Genomic DNA, 21,903 nt, shown 5'->3' with positions numbered 1-21,903 from the left:
AAATGTTCAGTGTCTAAAATGTAAGACAGCAGGGGATGAAGTTGAAATGAAAAAAGGAGATTGGAATTGTCCACAGTGAGTCTCCTATTTTTTTATATTGTTCTACTATTTTTGCTAACTGTTACATTTCCAGGGAATTTTTATATAGCTTAGGGCTCCTTTGTGATAGAAAATGAACTTTTATCTCATTCCTGGATCCAAGGCGAATAAATTATAGTGACACCAACTGTATAACTTATGCACATTGATAACTTCCCACTCATTGACCCTTTTGAGGATAATTTCTTCTGGATTTTTTCATGCTTCATCTGTTTCTCATGTTGGTTGGGCTCATTTTGAAACTAACCACGACGTTTTTTTTCTCATAGATCGATAAATCCACAGATAAATGTTTCATTTATTTCTGAGTTCTCAATGCCATCAATCTAGCTATTTATTTTATATATATTTTCTCGTGATAACAAAAGAAAGAATATCATTAATGTATTGAGAGAACATTACAAATGGGTGGAGGAAAAGAGTTTCTCCAAACCAATGCAAATACAAACAAGATCACAAGCTTCAATGAACTGCAACTTCCAATCTCTCATCATGTTTGAGAGCGAAAGTCGTTTGAAAAGATCATATGTTTTACACTGTATAGATGCTAAACTTTTCCGGTGAATCTGTCTTTAAGCGTACGAAGATTGTGTTCTAGCCAAATACTCCAAGTAGTGGAGTATATTGCACATTGCCACAAAAATGTATCCTCGTTAATTCTCCCAAAACCTGCAAACCTCATCAAAAGAAACTGGTTTAGTGATGGGAGACGCATCCACGATTATCCGAACATGCTGAGCAAAGAACTCCACAAAACCCATGATTCTTTGAACTGTCTAAACTCTGGGACAGCTGCATTTGAAATTATTTTAGGATGCAGCCTTTCTTTGTACTACTAATAATGGGGAAATATGCAGCTTAGATGTCAAAAGATATCATCCATGAAGCTTGTTCATTTGATATACTAGACCAATCACTAGAATACATACACACAACCTCATGTTATGTAAATATTTTAGTATACAGTAGAGTTGTGTGTTTCTATAAGCTCTGCAGATCCTCCATTGTTGTGCTGTCTAGTTTGTTATATGCATTTTTTTTGCTGCCTTTGTGTTATGATGTTGGGACTTGGATGGCGGTTTTGTCCTTTTGAGCTTGTGGATGAATGGATTGTTGTATATATTATTGTTTTGATTGATAAAACTATGCGCTGCATGTGCCTACTATGGCACTTGGTGTCATACTAGCTACCAGCATTGCTAATCTGTAATCCCACATCTCCCATTCGCAAGCATCCTTTAAGTTAAAGCTAAAAGGAAGTTTTGGCTTGAGTATCAGCAAAAGCTGGATTCATAGCACTAACATACTAGAACCAATTCCTGGATGTTGACTTGCAAGCAATAGTTTCAAGAATTTTCTTGTCAAATAAACAACAGTTCACGGTGGCTAATGATAAATGTCAACAGTCATGGGAATTTGTTAGATACTCCACCTATAAAGATAAAGAAAAGCAAGTTGCACAGTTTAGAAATAGCAGGGAAACCATAACAAAATTATTAACAATTGTCAAAAACAAAAGTGCAAACTTAGTTGAATAAAATTGAGATAGTCAAAAACTTAGTGATAGTGAGGTCATGGCATTGCCAAAGTCCTCTGCCCCAGCATATAGAAAATTTATATACCTATTCTACATATTCAATAACAATAGAAATGTAACTTTAATTTGAGATATATTTGATCTTCTTTTATCTATTCAATAAGCCTCTAGCAATTATTTTACCAAGGAATTTTCTGCCGTAACATTCTCATCTTTTTCAAACAAAGCTCAAATAATGGTTTAAAAAGTCACAGCATCAGGAATGCAACCATCATGTTCCATTTTTGACAACAGGGTCAATGCATCTTTAAACAGACCCTCTCTAGAAAGACTATTGATCATAATATTGTATGTCTGGCTGGACGTTTAGACGGGAAGATCCTGAAAAATCTCCTGAGCATGTTTAAGTTTTCCACTTTTGCATAGGCCATCAATAAGTATGTTGTATGAGTGTATATTTGGTTAATGCCAATCTCTTCAATTTTACTGAATATCACAAGTGCCTTGTCAAGTAGTCGGTTTTTGCACAAGGCATCTATCAAGAAATTGTAAATGAATATAGAAGAAGGTTGACCTTTATCATGCATCTCAATAAAAAGCTCCAAAGCACGAGAGATTCTCTTTGATTTGCCCAAGCCATCATCAATAAGAGTGTTGTAAGTTACCGTGGTAGGAACTAAGTTCTTGTGGCACAAGTTTAGATGTACAAAACTACAAACTAAAATCAAGGCAAGAGAAATATTGATGCAGAAAAATATCTGCTTTGAAATACTTTGGTGGCCAAACCACACACTCATTTAAGCAGGTCAAAATCCAGTGTAAAGCAAATATTGCCAATCTCCATAGAGAAGTCATTGATCAACAAGCAAACTAACAATAAAATTTGAAGTTGGGAAACCATAACCAAATTATTAACACACTCATATTTTAGAACCACATATTTTTCATAATAATGTAATTTTCCTTATACAGAATGCAATGGATTTGCAAATGTTTATAATACTCTTTTTTGTTTTTCTTAGTTTGTAGCATGATAATAGTTAAGATATATGATCTCATACGATAACAGTAAAGAACTATTAATTACTATAAAGAGATCTTAAACACTAAACCTGTAAGCTACAACTAGGAATATCCTCTAAAGAATCAATAAAGCATAGTGGAATCAAAAAGGATGATAGCAATTACAAAAATTAAAAGTTCAAAATTAATTGAATAAAAATGAGATAATCAATAGAGAGGTGATTTCAATTTGAGTTGATGTATCTTACCTTCATGGCTTCATTCATCCATTCAATAAGCCTCTAGCAATCATTTTCCGAAGAAGTTTTTCTGCCATGTCATTCTCACCTTTTTCAAACAAAGCACGAATAACAATTTCAAAAGTCACAGCATTTGGTAAGCAACCGTTGTCTTCCATTTTTGACATCAGGGCCAATGCTTCTTCAAATAAGCCCTCATTGCAGAGCCCATTGATCATAATAGTGTATGTCCTCACATTTGTATGATAGTTTTTAATGGAAAGATCTTGAAAAATCTCTTTTGCTTCTATAAGTCTTCCATTTTTGCATAGGCCATCAATAAGTATATTATACGTGAATATATCCGGACCAATGCCACTCTTTTTCATTTGATTAAATACCATAAGTGCCTTGTCAACTTGTTTGATATTGAACATCCCATCCAACAAGGAAGTGTAAGTGATTATATTAGCAGGTTGACCTCTATTATGCATCTCAACAAGAAGCTTTGAAGCACAAGAGATTCTCTTTGATTTGCACAAGCCATCAATTAGGGTATTGTAAGTTATTGTGTTTGGAACCAGGTTCTTGCGCTGCATTTCTTCAAGGAGACTCACTGCTTCATCGACCAGCTTTATCTTGCATAACCCATTAACCATGATATTGTAACTCCGGATATTAGGAGACACTCTACTTTGAGCCATTGTGTTGAAAACATATTTTGCCTTATTTAATTCATTAACCAAGCAATACCCATCCATTAAACAATTATAAGTAACCACAGTTGGTTCCACAGCATCTTTTGTCATCACAGCCAACACACTCTTAGCATCTTTGATATTTCCCTCCTTACATAGTCCATCAATCAAAGTATTATAGGTACGAACATCTGGGGTAATGTTTTTCAGCATCATATGATTTAGTAAATCAATGGCTTCCTTAAGTTGGCCCGCAAGGCACAATCCATAAGTTAGAGTGTTGTAGGTGATAACATCAGGAGAGATTCCCTTAGCAAGCATTTCAGAATATAAATGAAAAGCATCACTTACAAGCGTAACCTTGCACAAGCTATCAATAATTGCACTGTACATGACGACATCAGGAGCAATCCCATACCGTGGGATCTTTCTCAACACTTGAATAGCAGCTGATGTGTGTCCGGTCTTACAGAGGCCATTGATCAAGGTCCCATAAGTAACTTGATTAAACTGAAATCCATGAGCCAGCATTCTGTCATGAAAGCGCACTGCTTTTTCAACATTACCACAGAGACAGAGACCTTTAACGAGTGTATTCAATGTTACAGTATTAGGTTGATAATCCATTCTGAAAATCTTGGCCAATACAGAGAAAGCAAGCGTCATACGACCCATGCCGCAACAACAATTAATCACGATGCTCAAAGTAACTATGCTGGGAGCAATTCCCCTGGATTGCAATTGCTGAAAAAGGGAAATGGCGGGGGAGAAATGGTGCGTCTTGGCAAGAGACCCCAAAATCTGGTTAAATTGGATGATGGATGGAGGGCGACGCATAGAGAGCATGCGAGTGAAGGAATCAACAGCTTCATCAACATGGCGAGGGGATGTGAGCTCAGAATGAGAGTGAAGGCTTGACATTGAACATGAACAGGAAGGAAAGCGAAAAGGGAAAACATAGGGCACAATATGAAGAGAGAAGCTGAACCTGGAGAATGATGCTGCACGCAACATGTTTGTGTAAAATCCGTTCAAACGAGAAGAAGGAGTTGGAATAGAAAAGAGCGAATTGAATGATGGAAACAATCACTGTCATGGAAATTAAGGAATTTAATTAAATTCTTGAGTAAACACAAGAAAAAGAGTAAAATAAAAAAAGTTTTTCAAAAGAGACGCTAAATTAAAAAAAAATATTCTTATAGACCTATAAATTGACGAAGGATATGCTTCATATGTATATTAAAATAAATTTGTACAATTACAAGAGATATGTTAAAAGATTATTAAAATTTATTTTGACTATTAATTAGTTACTAATATTTAAAAATATAGAATAAAGTATATTATTAAATTATTAAATTAAAAAAAGGGATAAAGATTGTTTTGGTCTCTAATGTTGAGAATCAGAATTGAAACCGTCTCCAACTTAATTTTTTATTTAGAATTATTCTTAACGTTTTTTTTTGTATTTAAATCGTTCTTTTAACTTTTTCTAGATAAAATGTCTTCTACTACCATCGGCACCTTTACTTCCACCACCACCACCACCAAGAAAAACATTAATGAAATCAACACAAATTCAACAAATCAAAGGATCAGAAATTTAATTCAACAACCAAATCAACACACAACTACAATAAAATCAGAAAACAACAAATTAAAATAAGAAGAAGAAGCAAAGTTCAAGCAGAAGCAGAAGTTCAAGCAAAAGCAAAAGAAGAAGAAGAGGCAGAAGAAGAAGCAGAACCATCGGCGCTTCCCCGACGACAGCTCGTGGGCGAATCGGCGACGACGGCTCAATGGCGTAGTCTCCCGATGCCGATACAACGGCAGCGGCAAACCCTAACAGCGCCGACACATTTTCTTTTCCTCTTCTCTTCTCCCCCGTCGCAGCTCCTCTCCTTTCTTTTTTCTTTCAGCGACGGCGACGACAGCTCCAAACTTTGCCGACGCCGTCCCCCTCCCCCTCCCCCGCTTCCCCTTCCCCTTCTCCCTCTTCCTTTCCCCTTTCTTCTTTCCCTCCCCTTCCCCCTTCGCGGAATCTTTCCGCGCACCCCTTGTTTTTTTTTTTATTTTATAAATTTTTTATTAAAGTAAGGGTAGTTTAGAAATAAAATTAAAAATTTTATTAAAAATGACTAAAACAATACTTATTCCTTAAAAAAAATAGACTAAAAAAATTGATTAATGACTAAATAATGACAAAAAATAATAAATTATTATGACTTTTATTTTTTTTAATTACAAAACTATCCTCTTTTTTATATATGGTTCATTAGTTCATATGTAAGCACTATTGTTGTGAATTGTGACAACAATTAATTTTTAATTTAATTTTAATAAAATAAAAAAATTATATAATCGTCGACGACTTTTTTTATAATAATTCTAGACTATGTAAAGAAACTCCATTCAAATATTTTGGTCATTTTCGCATGTAAAACATTTTTAAGAAACCTGCAAAATTTAGAAAAAATATATAGGAACATAGAGCATAAACCATTATAATTTCTAAGTTTTTGCAAATATATAAATATTAATAAAAAATTCAAACATCTAATTGTATGTTTTTTATAAGACAAAAACTTATATGTAGTTGTTTTTACATAAAATTAATAATCAAATATGTAAAATTATGTAATAGTTTTCGGTTGCTATTAAAGAACTGGATGTGAATTTTTACTTTGTTTTTTACATAATGTAAAAAATAATTCTTACTTACGTGATTTGGAAGTAAAAATATAATATTATTACATTCCTTCCCCCAATATCCCCTGTATACTCTGTTATACACAAAAGCAGCATGTCTATTCAAGCAAGCATCATGATGTAAACGTATTAAAACTAAAAGCTCATACTGAAACAAAACTGTCAACAAACACCAATAAATTTACAAATGCACAAGATAATTACAACCCATTTCTACAATTCAAAACTAGTCATGTCCCAGTTTCTTTCACAACAAAAAAAAAAAAAAAAAAAAAAGAGAAAAGAAAATTTCATTTTCAGAGAAACAGAATGAAGGAAAATTGCTCTTACAATCAGGGGCGCTTCGCATTTCTCGTCTCTGCCTTTGCTTCACTGGAACAACAACCACCACCATGCTCATGACGATGATGGTGGTGGTGGTGGTGGTGATGACCCCCACTGTGATGATGCTGATGCGTCTGCTTCCCCTTGAGTTGCTTCCTCATGTCATAAGCATTCTCCCCATCTACATAATACTTCGCCTCCATATCATGAATCTTATAACCCAATGTCTCCGCGTACAAATTAAATGCAGCACGATTGCTCTTTCTAACATGCAGGGAGACGTACTCAACACCTTTGTCACATTTGGTAAACACAATTAGTCATTCAGATACTAAGCCCCTTTGTAAGGCTAACTAGTGATTGCAGAATCTAACATCTAATAAACTTGTAATTGAACATGAATAACTTGCTAACTGAAGCTGCAAAGAAAGGGAGAAAAAAAGTGAAAAAACATTTTATTAAACCAAAATTTACAAATCAAAGATTATTTTTATCTTTGACAGTATTCACAAACATGGTATGAAGTATGAACAAACAACTATGCATTGTTGTAAATAGGAAGGCGTCTTGAAGGTTCAACCTTTGGTCTTCACCCTAAAGACCAACTTGCTTACCACCATGCTTAACCCTTATTGCTTATATGCATACCCTTACAACATCTCTAGTTTCATGGTAACCAAACTTGTAACTAAAGAAACCAAATCCTAATAAACATTTTTAACTTGCAATTGAAAGCCACAACTGGCTCACTGAAAACCAAACAGATTGAAAGATAAGCTAAGGAGATAACTCCACTTGTGAAATTTCCAATAGCAACAAGGTTAAACCCTTAAAACATTTTTCTTTTCATCATGCACAATCATGCTATTGCAAAAACTAACTCCTATAAGAACCTGTAATTCAATCCCAAAAATTTGTTAACAGAAACAACTATGTTGGGCAGAAAAATCATTAATGAGATACCAAAGTGACATTCATTTTTGTTTTCAACAATGATTAATTGCAAAGCTTCTTTTATGATTTTGCAAAGGAATCACCACAAATCCCTACATAATGAATCAAAGTAACAATTTGTAATTAAAATGGGGACATAGATTGCAGTAGAGATACAAAATGTTTCTTCTACAGAAACCATAATGTTCCAGCAACTTCAGAACAGAAACTACAGTAACAGTATTCAGTAGCAAAGTGATTAATCGGATACCAAAATGACATTATTTTTGTTTTCAACATTAACTAATTACAAATCTTTTTATTTTACAATTTTGCAAAGGAATATCCACAAAAAGACTGAAATCAACATAACCATTTTGTAATTTAAATGGGGACACAGATAGAAGTACAAATATAAAACGTCTCATAAAGAAACCCTGAGTATCTCAATTCTAGCAAGTTCAGAGCAGAGATAACATACCAAAGTGTCAGTCATTTTTGTTTCTCAACATTAATTAGTGCATGTTTGGGTTCCCCCAGTTTGCCACACCCATAATCAATTATGGTGGACCAAAATCAATTATGTACATCGTAAATGACATTAGATTTCCAGTTAACTAAAATTTTGTAATTGAATATATGGTCAAAATCAATTATATCATATGTGAAAATTTATCACTTCTCCAGTTAAAATATTTGTTGATTTTAATTGTCAATTATAAAAATTTACCAAACATATATGACTTTACTTCAAAAGAAATTTTCACTACAAACTTCTTTTTTGTGATTTTGCAAGGGAATCACCACAAAATCGCAAACAGAACGAAATCAAAGTGAAAATGTTCTAAATAAAACGGGGCACAGAATCATAAGTAATTCAAAACAACCGACTTGCCTGTTCCATGGCATTCTGAGCAGCTTTCATGAGCTTGGTGGCAAGGCCAAGCTTTGCGGTGGGTGCTGAGGACGGAGAGGGAGGTGATGTGGCCATGGCACTCAGAAGTCTCCTCCTCCATGTTGGCAAGGACGTAGCCGACAATGCGGCCATTTAATCCTTGGCAAGGTAGAGGAGCTGGGGCCAGGAGAGGATGTGGTAGAGGTAGTATTTCATCTGGTAGTTCTCTGGCAGGCAGAAGAGCTTGCAAGCCTGCATAGCCAGCAGGTCATCCACCGTTGCCTTCCTTATGCACACCATCGACCCTGTTGATATGCCTCAACCAAGGATTAGGAACTTTGCATTCAAGTTTCCAAACCCGGCTTATTCACCTAATTGACAAGTAAACCAATCAAAACTTACTCCGAAATATTCTTAACAAATAACAGGAAAAAATATTCAATGGCCATTAGTTGTTTATTGGATAATATATCATATATAAGTAGTCTTATAAAGAAGATGAAAATTACATGTATGTGTAGCTAGATTTTTGACAAGTACTAGGACCAAACTTAAGTAATGTGAGATTTTCTTAAAATAAACGTCAAACTTTTTAATTCTATAATAAGCACAGACGAAGGATTGGATATTCATTTAATAAGAACAGTATCAATTCATTTTATTACTGTCTTTGATAAATAAAATGGCAAGCTCAACTTAAAGGAATAAATCATAAACACACAAAAATCCATCAAAGGTTCAGAGTGTAAAAACATATTTCCACAATACCAATAGAATCCGCTTCTGTATGTTACATAATCATCATAGCAATTCTATATAACAAAGATACCTCACAGCTAAAATACCACAACTCCTCTTGTGACCATCTTCAAACCTGTGTTGCATACCATAAGATTCCATGACTTCAAACCCCAGAACCCACTCTCCATTATCTTAAATCGATTTAGCACATAAATAACATTAAGAGACACCTCTATCAATTCATTTGATATATCTATCGGTAACAAATTAATTATATATTACCCAAATGTTTCCATAAAATGTATGCAATTTTTATCAAAAAAATAAAAAATAAAAAAATGTAGAAAATGTTGACTCGTTCATCAAGATTCTTCATCAAGCTATTGAAACCTACACGCTTCAATTAAGATGATACCAAAACAATAGCATACATCATAATTTACTTGAACAGAACTGTTACGGTCTGGCCCAGGCAATTTGCGGGTCAACCCGACCCACTGAGGACCCGACCCAAACGGTCGGACGCGTAATACACGCCACGCAACCCGGACACGCGTCCTTGACAGCTCTCCACTGCAGCTGTGAGGAAGCTTTGAGGAAGGTGGGCCCGTCCTTGCAGGGCCCACCTCTGACACGGTATAAATGGAGAAGGACCTGCCCTTCCCCCAAGGTACGTCACATACCACCTACCCATCTTTTCCCTGCACACTAACTGACTAGGGCGTTGGAGTGTCTTTGCAGGTGACACCCCCCTCTTTTCTCTCCACATCGAGACCTCGTCTTCCCAGCTGGTCACCTCCCGCACAGTCACACCGATTAAAGCGTTTCCACCATCTCAAATCCCCCTCCCGAACCGTCCGGTAACCGACCAACCGAATATTGGCGCCGTCTGTGGGGAACGCCTAGATAGACATCGCAACTGGTGCGGCAGAGATCGACGACAGGGCTAATCCCAGGGGGGCTGCCTCCGCGGCTTCATCCAGAGGACGAGCAAGATCCCCCCCATGACGGGCCGGGACGACCGTACGAGCTGCCGAAGGGCGCCCCTTCGGAGAACCGGCAGCGACAGCAGCCGAATAATGCAAGAGCTGCGCCACAGGGTGCAGAATCTGGAGCATCAGCTGGCAGAACAGGAACGCACCCAGCACACCTTTGACCCAAACTATTCCCCTTCTCCCGAAAGTCAGGAAACGACCTCCCAAAGAAGCCACTCCCGGCGTGCGTCCACCCCGGTATATGAGACTGGAAGTAATCAGGAAGAGAGCGAGCACCCGAGGAGACGACGCGACCCCCTCATATACTCCCGAAACAGAAGAACGCGAGCTAACGAAGAAGAACGTGAAAGGGACGAAGGCAGGTCTGAGAGAACGCGACCACCTGTAATAATGGGTGCAACCCCGTTCCACCATTCCGTCCTCGGGGTCCGGCTGCCAAAACATTTTGACAAGCCGACGGACATGAGGTACGATGGGACACAAGACCCCCTGGAACATCTGACGGCCTTCGAGGCCAGGATGTACTTAGAAGGGGTAGAAGAGGAGGTCCGATGTCGCGCCTTCCCGGTCACCCTGGCAGGACCCGCAATTCGGTGGTTTAACGGCCTCCCACAGGGGTCCATCTATAGGTTTTCGGACATCAGCCGTGCCTTCTTAGCTCAATTCACAACCCGGATAGCAAATGCAAAGCATCCGATCAACCTACTCGGGGTAACCCAAAGGCCCGGGGAGACGACCAGGAAATACCTGGATCGGTTCAACGACGAGTGCTTGGAGATCGACGGCTTAACCGACTTGGTGGCCAGCCTTTGCCTGACGAACGGTCTCCTTAACGAGGACTTCAGAAAACACCTCACCACAAAGCCGGTCTGGACTATGCACGAGATCCAAACCGTAGCCAAAGAGTACATAAACGATGAGGAAGCTAGCTGAGTTGTGGCTGCCAACAAACGGCAGCCCTCCTACAATCAACCCAGGCAACACGGTAACGGAGAAAGGCAGAAGGAGCAAGTCAGAGACAGAGGCCCGAGCAAGGCATCCAGATCGTTTCCCCGGGTAGGAAAATTCACCAACTACACCCCACTCACCCTCCCCATCATGGAAGTTTATCAGCAAATAGCCGAGAAAGGAATCTTGTTGAAGCTCCGACCACTCAAGGACCGCACCGGGGAAAACAAGAGCCTTTACTGCGACTACCACAAGGGCTACGGACACCAAACACAGCACTGCTTTGACCTGAAGGATACACTAGAACAGGCGATAAGGGACGGAAAGATGACTGAATTTTCACACCTTATAAGAGAGCCGAGGAGGCGACATCGCGACCATGACGACGAGGGCAACACTCGATCGGCGAAACGACGGCAAGAACCAGAGGATAATGATCCTGGGGAGGAAAACGATTAACGATGTTGAGGCGGTAATTAACATGAAGCTGCTGGTTATGAAGTTTGTTGCTAATGACGGATCTGTAGGATCCATAAGAGGAGATCTAGAAACGGAAGTCGCTTGCGACAACGCCAGCCTCTCCTTGAGGAAGAAGTCTAAAGAAGCGTCCGGGGTGTTTCTTGCCGACCTGGACGCCAGAGTTGACGATAAGCCGAGACCAGAACTGGAGGGAGACCTGGAGAAGTTCAGGGTGGGCGACACAGAGAAAAAGTTCACATTTGTTAATAGAAACCTCCCACATGAGTTGAAAGAGCCTCTAGCAGAGATGATCAGGGCAAATGGAGATCTATTCGCGTGGACACCGGCCGATATGCCGGGCATAGACCCCCAAGTCATGTCGCATCACCTGGCCGTCAAGCCGGACACCCACCCAGTGGTCCAAAGAAAAAGGAAGATGTCCCAAGAGAGAGCAGAGGAGGTGGCCAGGCAGACGGCCAGCCTCCTAGAAGCAGGCTTCTTATGAGAACTAGACTACTCGACCTGGCTGTCAAATGTAGTTCTGGTAAAGAAGCACAGTGGCAAATGGAGAATGTGCGTGGACTATTCCGACCTCAACAAGGCATGCCCCAAGGACTGTTTCCCCCTTCCCAACATAGATGCACTCGTCGACGCGGCGGCGGGGTACCGGTATTTGATCTTCATGGACGTCTATTCCAGCTACAATCAAATACCGATGCACCGACCCGACGAGGACAAGACAGCATTCATAACACCCGGGGGAACCTATTGCTACAAGGTAATGCCATTCGGCCTGAAAAACACAGGGACAACATATCAAAGGCTGATGAACAAAATATTTGGCAGCCTCATAGGCAAGACAGTGAAAGTCTACGTGGACGACATCCTCGCAAAGACTACACAGCCTGACGACCTTCTGAGCGACCTGGGAAGCGTATTTGCATCTCTCCGACAACACGGCATGAGGCTCAACCCCCTCAAATGCGCTTTCGCCATGGAAGCTGGAAAGTTCCTAGGATTCATGATAACCCAGAGGGGAGTGGAAGCCAATCCCGAAAAATGCCAAGCAATACTCCAAATGAAGAGCCCGGGCTGTGTCAAGGATGTTCAGAGATTGGTAGGTCGCCTCACATCGTTATCCCGATTCCTCGGAGCCTCGGCAGCAAAGGCCCTGCCCTTCTTCAGTCTGATGAGAAAAGGAATAGCATTCGAATGGACTCCTGCATGTGAGGAAGCGTTCAGACACTTCAAAGAAATCCTAGCGACACCCCCTGTGCTCGGAAAGCCCAAGGCTGGAGAGCCACTATACCTATACCTAGCCATAACAGGGGAAGCCCTGGCAACGGTTTTAATACGAGAGGAAGAAAAGGCTCAACAACCAGTCTACTTTGTGAGTAGAGCCCTACAAGGGGCGGAACTGAGATACAGCAAACTGGAGAAGCTAGCTCTGGCGCTCCTGACCTCTTCTCGAAGATTAAAACAATACTTCCAGGGGCACCAGATTGTCGTTAGAACGGACCAAGGAATCCGACAAGTGCTCCAAAAACCCGATTTAGCGGGAAGGATGATGACTTGGTCCATTGAGCTCTCCCAATATGACATACGATACGAACCTCGGCACGCGATTAAGGCGCAAGCAATGGCAGACTTCCTGGTAGAAGTAACGGGGGATCCAACAGAAGAGATGGGCACACGGTGGAGGCTCTATGTTGACGGGGCCTGACGAATGGATTTTTGACGGTTTAGAATTTCTCAAATAAAATCTCGTCAAAGTATAGTTTCTAAACCAAGCAATAATCCTTTCATACAAAAAGTTGTTTGTTACTAAAACAAACCCCTAAAATTTATAAACCGAAGTATTCAAACCTCGGGTCGTTCTCCCTAGGAATTGTAATGAAGTGTCTTGTTATTGGTTGTGATGTGTTTTGGGGTTTTGGATAAGAGACATGAAAGTAAATGGCAATGAAATTAAACTAACAACTATAAAGCTCTTGGCAAGATATGAGAACTAGAAGTTCTATCCTAGTTATCCTTCTCAATTGTGATGAGTATTGTTCATTGCTACCACTTAGTTAACCCTTACTAAAGAAAGGAAAGTCAAGTGGATGAATTGACTTGAGCCACAAGTCCTAGCCAACTTCCAAGGAAAGACTAGCTTTAGTGCACTCCAAACCAATTAGCAATCTCTCCAATTATCAATCAACAAAGGAATTAGATAACTCAAGTGTCACTAATTACTCTACCTAGGCCAAGAGGAACAAAATCTACACTATATCTAGAAGAGGAATTTCAACAAACACATAAAAGGCAATAAAAGTAAACAACATGAATTGCAAGAATTAAAGAGAGATCTAACTACAAAGGCAAGAGATCAACAATAGAAAAGTAAAGAAGAACAATTATTATGAATTACCTCTTATTGAATTGAAAGAAAATGGAAGGAACAATAGTAGATCTACAACAAAATGCAAGAACAACATAAAGGAAATTACAATAAAAGAAATGGAAGAAGAATGAATGTAACAACAAGGCATTGAGATGTAGAAGTAGAAGAAAGCAAAGATTAAAACCTAGATCTAAGAACTAATCCTAATCCTAATTCTAGAGAGAAGTGAGAGCTTCTCTCTCTAGAAACTACTTCTAAACTAAACTAAACTAATGGTAACTAACATGTGTTTCCCTCTTCACTCCTTGGGTTAAATAGCATCAGAAATGAGTTGGATTGGGCCCACAAGGCTTCTAAAATCGCTGGCCACGTTTTGCTTCAAATGGACTAGGTGGCAGCAACGGCGCGTGCGCGTACTATGCGCGTGCGCGCCACCATACTTGTAGCAACTATGGCAAATCTTATATCGTTTCGAAGCCCCGGATGTTAGCTTTCTAACCCAACTGGAACTGCATCATTTGGATCTCTGTAGCTCAAGTTATGGTCGTTTAAGTGCGAAGAGGTCGGCTTGACAGCTTTCCGGTTCTTTCATTTCTTCATGAGTTCTCCAACTTTTCATGCTTCTTTCTTCATTCCCTTGATCCAATCTTTGCCTCCTAAACCTTAAATCACTTAACAAACATATCAAGGCATCTGATGGAATCAAGGTGAATTAAATTTATTCATTTTAAGACCTAAAAAGCATGTTTTCACTCTTAAGCACAATTAAAGGAGAAGTTATAAAACCATGCTATTTCATTGAATAAATGTGGGTAAAAGGTTATAAAATCCCCTAAAATCAATACAAGACAAACCGTCAAATTGGGGTTTGTCAACCTCCCCACACTTAAACCAAGCATGTCCTCATGCTTAAACCAAGAGAAAGCAAAGGGATCAACATTTATTCAATGAAAACTAACTAAATGCAATCTACCTATATGTAACTATCTGCATGAATGCAATTGCTTGGTCAAAATAAATTAATTCCCAAGAAGCATATATAAGCACAAGGGCAAAAGGTATTGACAACCATGCCAAACCACAATTGAATTGAGCTATTAAATATTTTTACAAACTTGCATGAAAGGAGATGATCATTGGTGGAAACATGTAATTGAGCATCAAACCCTCACCGGATGTATTTGCACTTTATTCACTCAAGTGTTTAGGGTTGATTCACTCAATTCTCTCCTAATCATGCTTTCTAAGATTTGTTTTTCTTCTAACAATCGACATATATTTCATGCATGCATACAAGTATCATGAGGTCTTTTCTTTAGGTTGTAATGGGGCTAGGGTCAAGGTAGGATCATATATGGCTAGTGGACTTAGGATTTGAATCTTTGATTAACTTAAACTTTCCCACCTAACCTATATAATGACCTATACAATTAAGTACTAATCTAACTACCCATTCCTCACTTTTTCACATACTCATGCATTCCTTTTTAATTTCACAACACCTATGCATTGATTTTATTGGACTATACTTTGATTTGGGGCATTTTGTCCCCTTTTTATTTCTTTCTTTTTCTTCTTTTTCTTTCTTTTTCTATTTTTTTTCTTTTTCTTTTCCATATTATTTTTTCTTTTCTTTTTTTTTTTCTTTTGTTTTTCTCATTTTTTTTTATATACAAGAATCTCAATTCATAAGGTTTTACATTTGATCAATACATGAGTATGTACCCAATTCCCAATATTTCCAATAATAATACAAAACTACCCTTTTATTCACCCAATGTCCCAAGGTTCCCACACTTGAATGATACTCACACACACTAGCCTAAGCTAATCAAAGATCCAAATAAGGACATTTATTATTTTCCGCTTTAGGCTTGTAATGTGCTAAAATTAAGAACAAGTGGGTTAATCGTAGCCTCAAATTTGGCTAACAATGGAATATAAAAGGGTTGGCTATTTGGATAAATGAGCTAATGAAATGATGGCCTCAATCATATAAATGTATGTATACACAAAATAATGGACATAAAGAATCAAACAAATCAAAGATTACAATCATAGAAAGAGAATAATGCACACAAGAAGGAAAAATAAGTGATTATAATATGTAACCACACCATTAGGCTCAAAACTCACTTGCTTGTGTTCTTAGCTCAAAAAACATGATCCACAATATATATATATTTCAAGCAAGTTCTATGAAAAGTTTTCACTCAAATCAATTGAGGTGCCCTATAGATAGAAATCCTTGAAAAATTTCGTTATTTTGACTAAGCTTATTGTGTATATATATGCAAAATTAAGAAAATACAAGTAAAAATCCTAAAATCCTAGAATGAACTACAAAAGTGTTGGGATTAGAAATTTGTCACCCAAAATCGCCGACCGGTCGGACGACCTCCCCACACTTAAAAGTTTGCACCGTCCTCGGTGCACTCAAAGATGAGCAGGGTGGATGGGTTGCTACAATTGATGAGTTCCTCAAATGGTAGTGCGGATGACTTGTTTGTTGCCCCATGTAAAGCTATTCATATCTCCCTTCTTGGTGGCCAACCTAAAAGGGGAGGAAAGAAGAACGACAATTAGGCCTACAACAAAAGTATCAAAACAAGTAGAACATAGGCGGGGGCTAATGCCAAATAAAGGGATGGTACTCTACTACATGGTAGCTACAACATGTAGAGGAGGAGACAATAAGAGAAAATGGCATATCAATGATACTTGATGCAAGAGTAAAATCGAAACATGAAGAGCATATGGCACATCAAGTTCACATAAGAAGAAGTGGGTCATGAAAGACAATATGTGGTCATATCAATGCACAAAGACATAAGAGTCATACAAGATGAAGCATTGATTTAAAAGTTTCATCACCCAACAATATCAAACAAGTCAAGAAGCACCAAAATAATGTAAGGAATTCTCAACAATTGAGTAGGAAGATGCAACACCATTATTAAAATGACTTAGAAAAAAAAAAGAAAACATGCTACAAAAACTAAATGAAAATGGGAAGAGTAGAAGTATGCGAATACAGTGAACAAAAGAAAATGGAAGATGAGAAAAAAAACTCTTTTTTTTTTTACCGACGCGTGCGCGTCATGCATGTTTATGCGTCGATGGGTATATTGGTCGAAGGACGCGTACGCGCCAGTGCGCGCACGCGTGCATCGAGTTAGGCCGGAGGCATAGTGTCGGCCCAAGTCTGGCACAACTCTCGGGTAAAAGTACCGGGGGTGCAGATTGTGCAATCGACGCGCGCGCGCACAGTGTGCGTGCGCGTGCATTGCGAATTTAAGATGATGTGCGCGTACGCGCCAGGTGCGCGCACGCGTGCATAAGCTTGTGCCTCGGGCCCAATGTTTGCACAGTGTAGGCCTAACTCTCGGGTTTTTGGCTGGAGTTGAATTTTTTGCATCCACGCGTACGTGTACAGTGCGCGTCCGCGTGGGTGGTCGAAAAATGCTCAGGTGCGCGTACGCGTCATGTGCGCGTACGCGTGGATGGTGTTCTGTTTTTCAAAAAATATTTTTCTAAGTTCTTACACCAATCCAAGCCTTTCAATCCTTCAAATAGCTACCAAAACAGCCTAGAACCTTATTCACATACTATACTACTAACTAAACTCAATAAAACAATAAAAACAAGAAATTAAACTAATTCTACCAATATTTACAAAAGATAAAAATGAAAATAAGAATCTACCTACAATGGCAACTCAATTCACTTATTAACAAAACTAAAAGAGTATGGAAAGAGTTTACCATGGTGGGGTGTCTCCCACCTAGCACTTTTAGTTTAAGTCCTTAAGTTGGACTTATAGGGAGCTCTTCTCAAGGTGGCTTGTGCTTGTACTCATCTTGGAACTTCCACCAATGCTTGGACTTCCAATAAGCTCTATCATTCAAGATTAATATCTCCAAGCTTTGATGGAGTTCTTCACAAACCATGGGCTCCCAATGTTGATCCTCATGTGTTCCCGGATCCCATATTTTGTCTTCACACCCATCTCCAAGTTGATTATCATTAACCCATGTGGGTAGTGAGCAAGGTGAATTCTCAACAAAGTGACCAAACATCCTTCTAGACCCATGTACTCTAGTTATACACCAACTCTTGCTATTAAGCTTTGGACATGTGGCCAAAATGAACCTAGGATAATGCTTCCAACCACTAACCATCTCCTTTTTACTCTTAAAGCCACAAATATATCTAAGTTGACCATCCGTTTCAAGCAAACCATATTCAAGGGGAATAATAAAGCTTGAGTATAAGGAATTTACCCACTTGAACGAGGAAATGGATGGTGGTGGCTTGGGGAGAGGTATCTCCAATGTGCTTGCAAGCTCTACTCCTTTGTTTTCATCCTCGATTGCCTCCACCTCCTCATAAACTTCTTCATTCTCAATCCTTTGTTCATCAACTTCATCTAACTCTTCTCCATCACTCAAGTCATAAATGGGAGAACGAGAGAAATCTACCTCCATATCACTTTCAAATTCATTGGGAGAAGGTTCTTCAAATTCAAAGGATTCTTCACCAAGAAGATTGGATGCATGATCTCCATTACCAAGGGAACTCAATTCTGGTTTTACTCCTTCCAAGTCTTCATATGGGATATGCCTTGGAGGTTGTGCACATTCCTCCTCAACATCAACTTCAATCTTCTTGGAGGGGTTTTCTATAATTCTAGGTTCCCATGGAAGTTCCGCATCTCCTAAGTCTTCAACCACTTCTTCCTTTTCTTCAATGGTCATAGGTTCCTCCAATTGTTCTAACACAAAGTAGCATTCCTCCTTTTCCACCGACGTTTCCAATCTCTTCTTTAGGCTATGCTCCTCTTTAGATTCTCCACATGTATCCATGGGAGTTCCTTGAGTGTCCAAAAGTTAGGATGCTAGCCGGTTTACCACCTCATCTAAGGTGGTCATGAATTGTTGCACATCCCTTGTCATCTCCTCTTGTCCTTGAAGAAGAACGCCGAGGGTTTCATCCATTAGAGATTGGGGTGGATGGGAGGGTTCATCATTTTGGAGAAAGGGTTCATTATAGGAAGGTGGTTCTTCTTGGTAAGGTGGTGGTGTGTATTGAGGTGGTTCTTGGGAGTAGTAATCTTGAAATTGTGGTTCCATGTATGGCTCATATGGTTCAAAAGTTGGTTGGTGTGATGGATAAGGATCATGGTCATAGGGAGGTGTTTGTTGAAAATAGGCTTGTGAGTGTGGTTGAAGTTCATGTTGAGGATATGACTCATAGGCATATGGTGGTGGTTCTTGAAAATCACAAGGAGATTCACCATAGCCATTGGATTGATATGCATCTAAAAATGGCTCTTCTTCATAGTGCATTGGTGGGGGTTGTTGCCATGAGGATTGATCATAAGCATATGGCTCTTCCCACCTTTGATTATCCCATTCTTGATACACAACTTCATTATAGTTCTCATCACCTACAACATAATTGTAACTACACTCATAGCCAAAGTGAGAATTCATGATAGCGAGAGAGGGCAAAAACAAAAATAGTAACAAATAAAGAGAACAAACTAAAAACTAACAAAGAAGCAAAAAGCAAACATATTCACAATATTCACATATATACAATAACCAATAACACAACACCATTGCAATTTCCCGGCAATGGCGCCATTTTGACGAATGGATTTTTGACGGTTTAGAATTTCTCAAATAAAATCTCGTCGAAGTATAGTTTCTAAACCAAGCAATAATCCTTTCATACAAAAAGTTGTTTGTCACTAAAACAAACCCCTAAAATTTATAAACCGAAGTATTCAAACCTCGGGTCGTTCTCCCTAGGAATTGTAATGAAGTGTCTTGTTATTGGTTGTGATGTGTTTTGGGGTTTTGGATAAGAGACATGAAAGTAAATGGCAATGAAATTAAACTAACAACTATAAAGCTCTTGGCAAGATATGAGAACTAGAAGTTCTATCCTAGTTATCCTTCTCAATTGTGATGAGTATTGTTCATTGCTACCACTTAGTTAACCCTTACTAAAGAAAGGAAAGTCAAGTGGATGAATTGACTTGAGCCACAAGTCCTAGCCAACTTCCAAGGAAAGACTAGCTTTAGTGCACTCCAAACCAATTAGCAATCTCTCCAATTATCAATCAACAAAGGAATTAGATAACTCAAGTGTCACTAATTACTCTACCTAGGCCAAGAGGAACAAAATCTACACTATATCTAGAAGAGGCATTTCAACAAACACATAAAAGGCAATAAAAGTAAACAACATGAATTGCAAGAATTAAAGAGAGATCTAACTACAAAGGCAAGAGATCAACAATAGAAAAGTAAAGAAGAACAATTATTATGAATTACCTCTTATTGAATTGAAAGAAAATGGAAGGAACAATAGTAGATCTACAACAAAATGCAAGAACAACATAAAGGAAATTACAATAAAAGAAATGGAAGAAGAATGAATGTAACAACAAGGCATTGAGATGTAGAAGTAGAAGAAAGCAAAGATTAAAACCTAGATCTAAGAACTAATCCTAATCCTAATTCTAGAGAGAAGTGAGAGCTTCTCTCTCTAGAAACTACTTCTAAACTAAACTAAACTAATGGTAACTAACATGTGTTTCCCTCTTCACTCCTTGGGTTAAATAGCATCAGAAATGAGTTGGATTGGGCCCACAAGGCTTCTAAAATCGCTGGCCACGTTTTGCTTCAAATGGACTAGGTGGCAGCAACGGCGCGTGCGCGTACTATGCTCGTGCGCGCCACCATACTTGTAGCAACTATGGCAAATCTTATATCGTTTCGAAGCCCCGGATGTTAGCTTTCTAATCCAACTGGAACCGCATCATTTGGACCTCTGTAGCTCAAGTTATGGTCGTTTAAGTGCGAAGAGGTCGGCTTGACAGCTTTCCGGTTCTTTCATTTCTTCATGAGTTCTCCAACTTTTCATGCTTCTTTCTTCATTCCCTTGATCCAATCTTTGCCTCCTAAACCTTAAATCACTTAACAAACATATCAAGGCATCTAATGGAATCAAGGTGAATTAAATTTATTCATTTTAAGACCTAAAAAGTATGTTTTCACTCTTAAGCACAATTAAAGGAGAAGTTATAAAACCATGCTATTTCATTGAATAAATGTGGGTAAAAGGTTATAAAATCCCCTAAAATCAATACAAGACAAACCGTCAAATTGGGGTTTGTCAGGGCCTCCAACCAAACGTCCGGGGGTGCCGGGATCATCCTCGAGAGCCCGGCTGGAGTCGTATACGAGCAGTCGATCAAGTTCGAGTTCCCCGTTTCGAACAACCAAGCATAATACGAAGCCCTCCTGGGAGGCTTAGCCCTGGCAAAGGAAGTTGAAGCGACAAGGCTGGAGGTATGCAACGATTCACAGGTCGTCACCTCGCAAGTAAACGGAAGCTACCAGGCCAGAGACTCGCTATTGCAAAAGTATTTAGAAAAAGTCAAGGAATCGAGCAAGGCATTCGAGGAGGTCGCAATCCAACACGTTCTAAGGGAAAGGAACACACGGGCAGACTTTCTATCCAAGTTGGCCAGCACAAAACCGGGAGAAGGCAACTGGTCTCTCATTCAGGGAAGTCCATGAAGGGTGTTGCGGCCACCACATAGGGGGCAAAGCCCTAGCAAGAAAGCTAATACGAGCGGGATACTATTGGCCATCGATGATGACGGATTCTAAAGAATATGTGAGAAAATGCGTCAAGTGTTAAGAGAACGCCAACTTCCACAAAGCACCAGCTTCCGAACTGAGCCTTTTAACGTCCTCCCGACCCTTCTCACAATGGGGAGTTGACCTCTTGGGACCCTTCCCGGTTGGTCAAGGACAAGTTAAGTACCTCATCGTCGCCATCGACTACTACACTAAGTGGATAGAGGCCGAGCCACTGGCTAGCATATCCTCATCCAATTGCAGAAAGTTCATGTGGAGA

General features: G+C 39.2%; 1 protein-coding gene and 1 pseudogene across 4 annotated transcripts; both read right to left on the bottom strand.

The window, feature by feature from the left end:
* Positions 1 to 455: 455 nt before the first annotated feature.
* LOC112802311 (uncharacterized) lies at positions 456 to 7,654 on the bottom strand. 4 transcript variants are annotated; one of them, XR_011882341.1, is made up of 3 exons: positions 4,564 to 4,663; positions 2,211 to 4,441; positions 456 to 1,531 (listed from the first exon to the last, which is right to left on the bottom strand). XR_011882341.1 is itself a non-coding variant. In XM_025845459.2 (3 exons), the coding sequence occupies exon 2, from the start codon at positions 4,587 to 4,589 to the stop codon at positions 2,922 to 2,924; it is 1,668 nt and encodes a 555-aa protein (XP_025701244.1). In that variant the 5' UTR covers positions 4,590 to 4,664; positions 6,615 to 7,654; the 3' UTR covers positions 456 to 1,531; positions 2,908 to 2,921. The 4 variants fall into 4 exon arrangements, 3 of the variants coding, with proteins under 3 accessions (XP_025701244.1, XP_072093734.1, XP_025701247.1); XM_025845459.2 differs by adding an exon at positions 6,615 to 7,654 and having other exon boundaries at positions 2,908 to 4,664; XM_072237633.1 differs by adding an exon at positions 6,615 to 7,654 and having other exon boundaries at positions 456 to 4,664.
* LOC112799810 (N-terminal acetyltransferase A complex catalytic subunit NAA10-like) lies at positions 6,401 to 9,405 on the bottom strand (annotated as a pseudogene).
* Positions 9,406 to 21,903: the final 12,498 nt, after the last annotated feature.

This window comes from Arachis hypogaea, chromosome 5, assembly GCF_003086295.3.
Source record: "Arachis hypogaea cultivar Tifrunner chromosome 5, arahy.Tifrunner.gnm2.J5K5, whole genome shotgun sequence".
In the NCBI taxonomy this organism is placed as follows: domain Eukaryota; kingdom Viridiplantae; phylum Streptophyta; class Magnoliopsida; order Fabales; family Fabaceae; genus Arachis; species Arachis hypogaea.
The sequence above is the reverse complement of the archived record's forward strand: the minus strand, read 5'-3'. Positions and strand labels throughout refer to the sequence as shown.

Bases quoted from the DNA above. Each gene is read 5' to 3' on its own strand.
- LOC112802311 (XM_072237633.1), bottom strand. From the start codon at position 4,589: ATGTTGCGTGCAGCATCATTCTCCAGGTTCAGCTTCTCTCTTCATATT.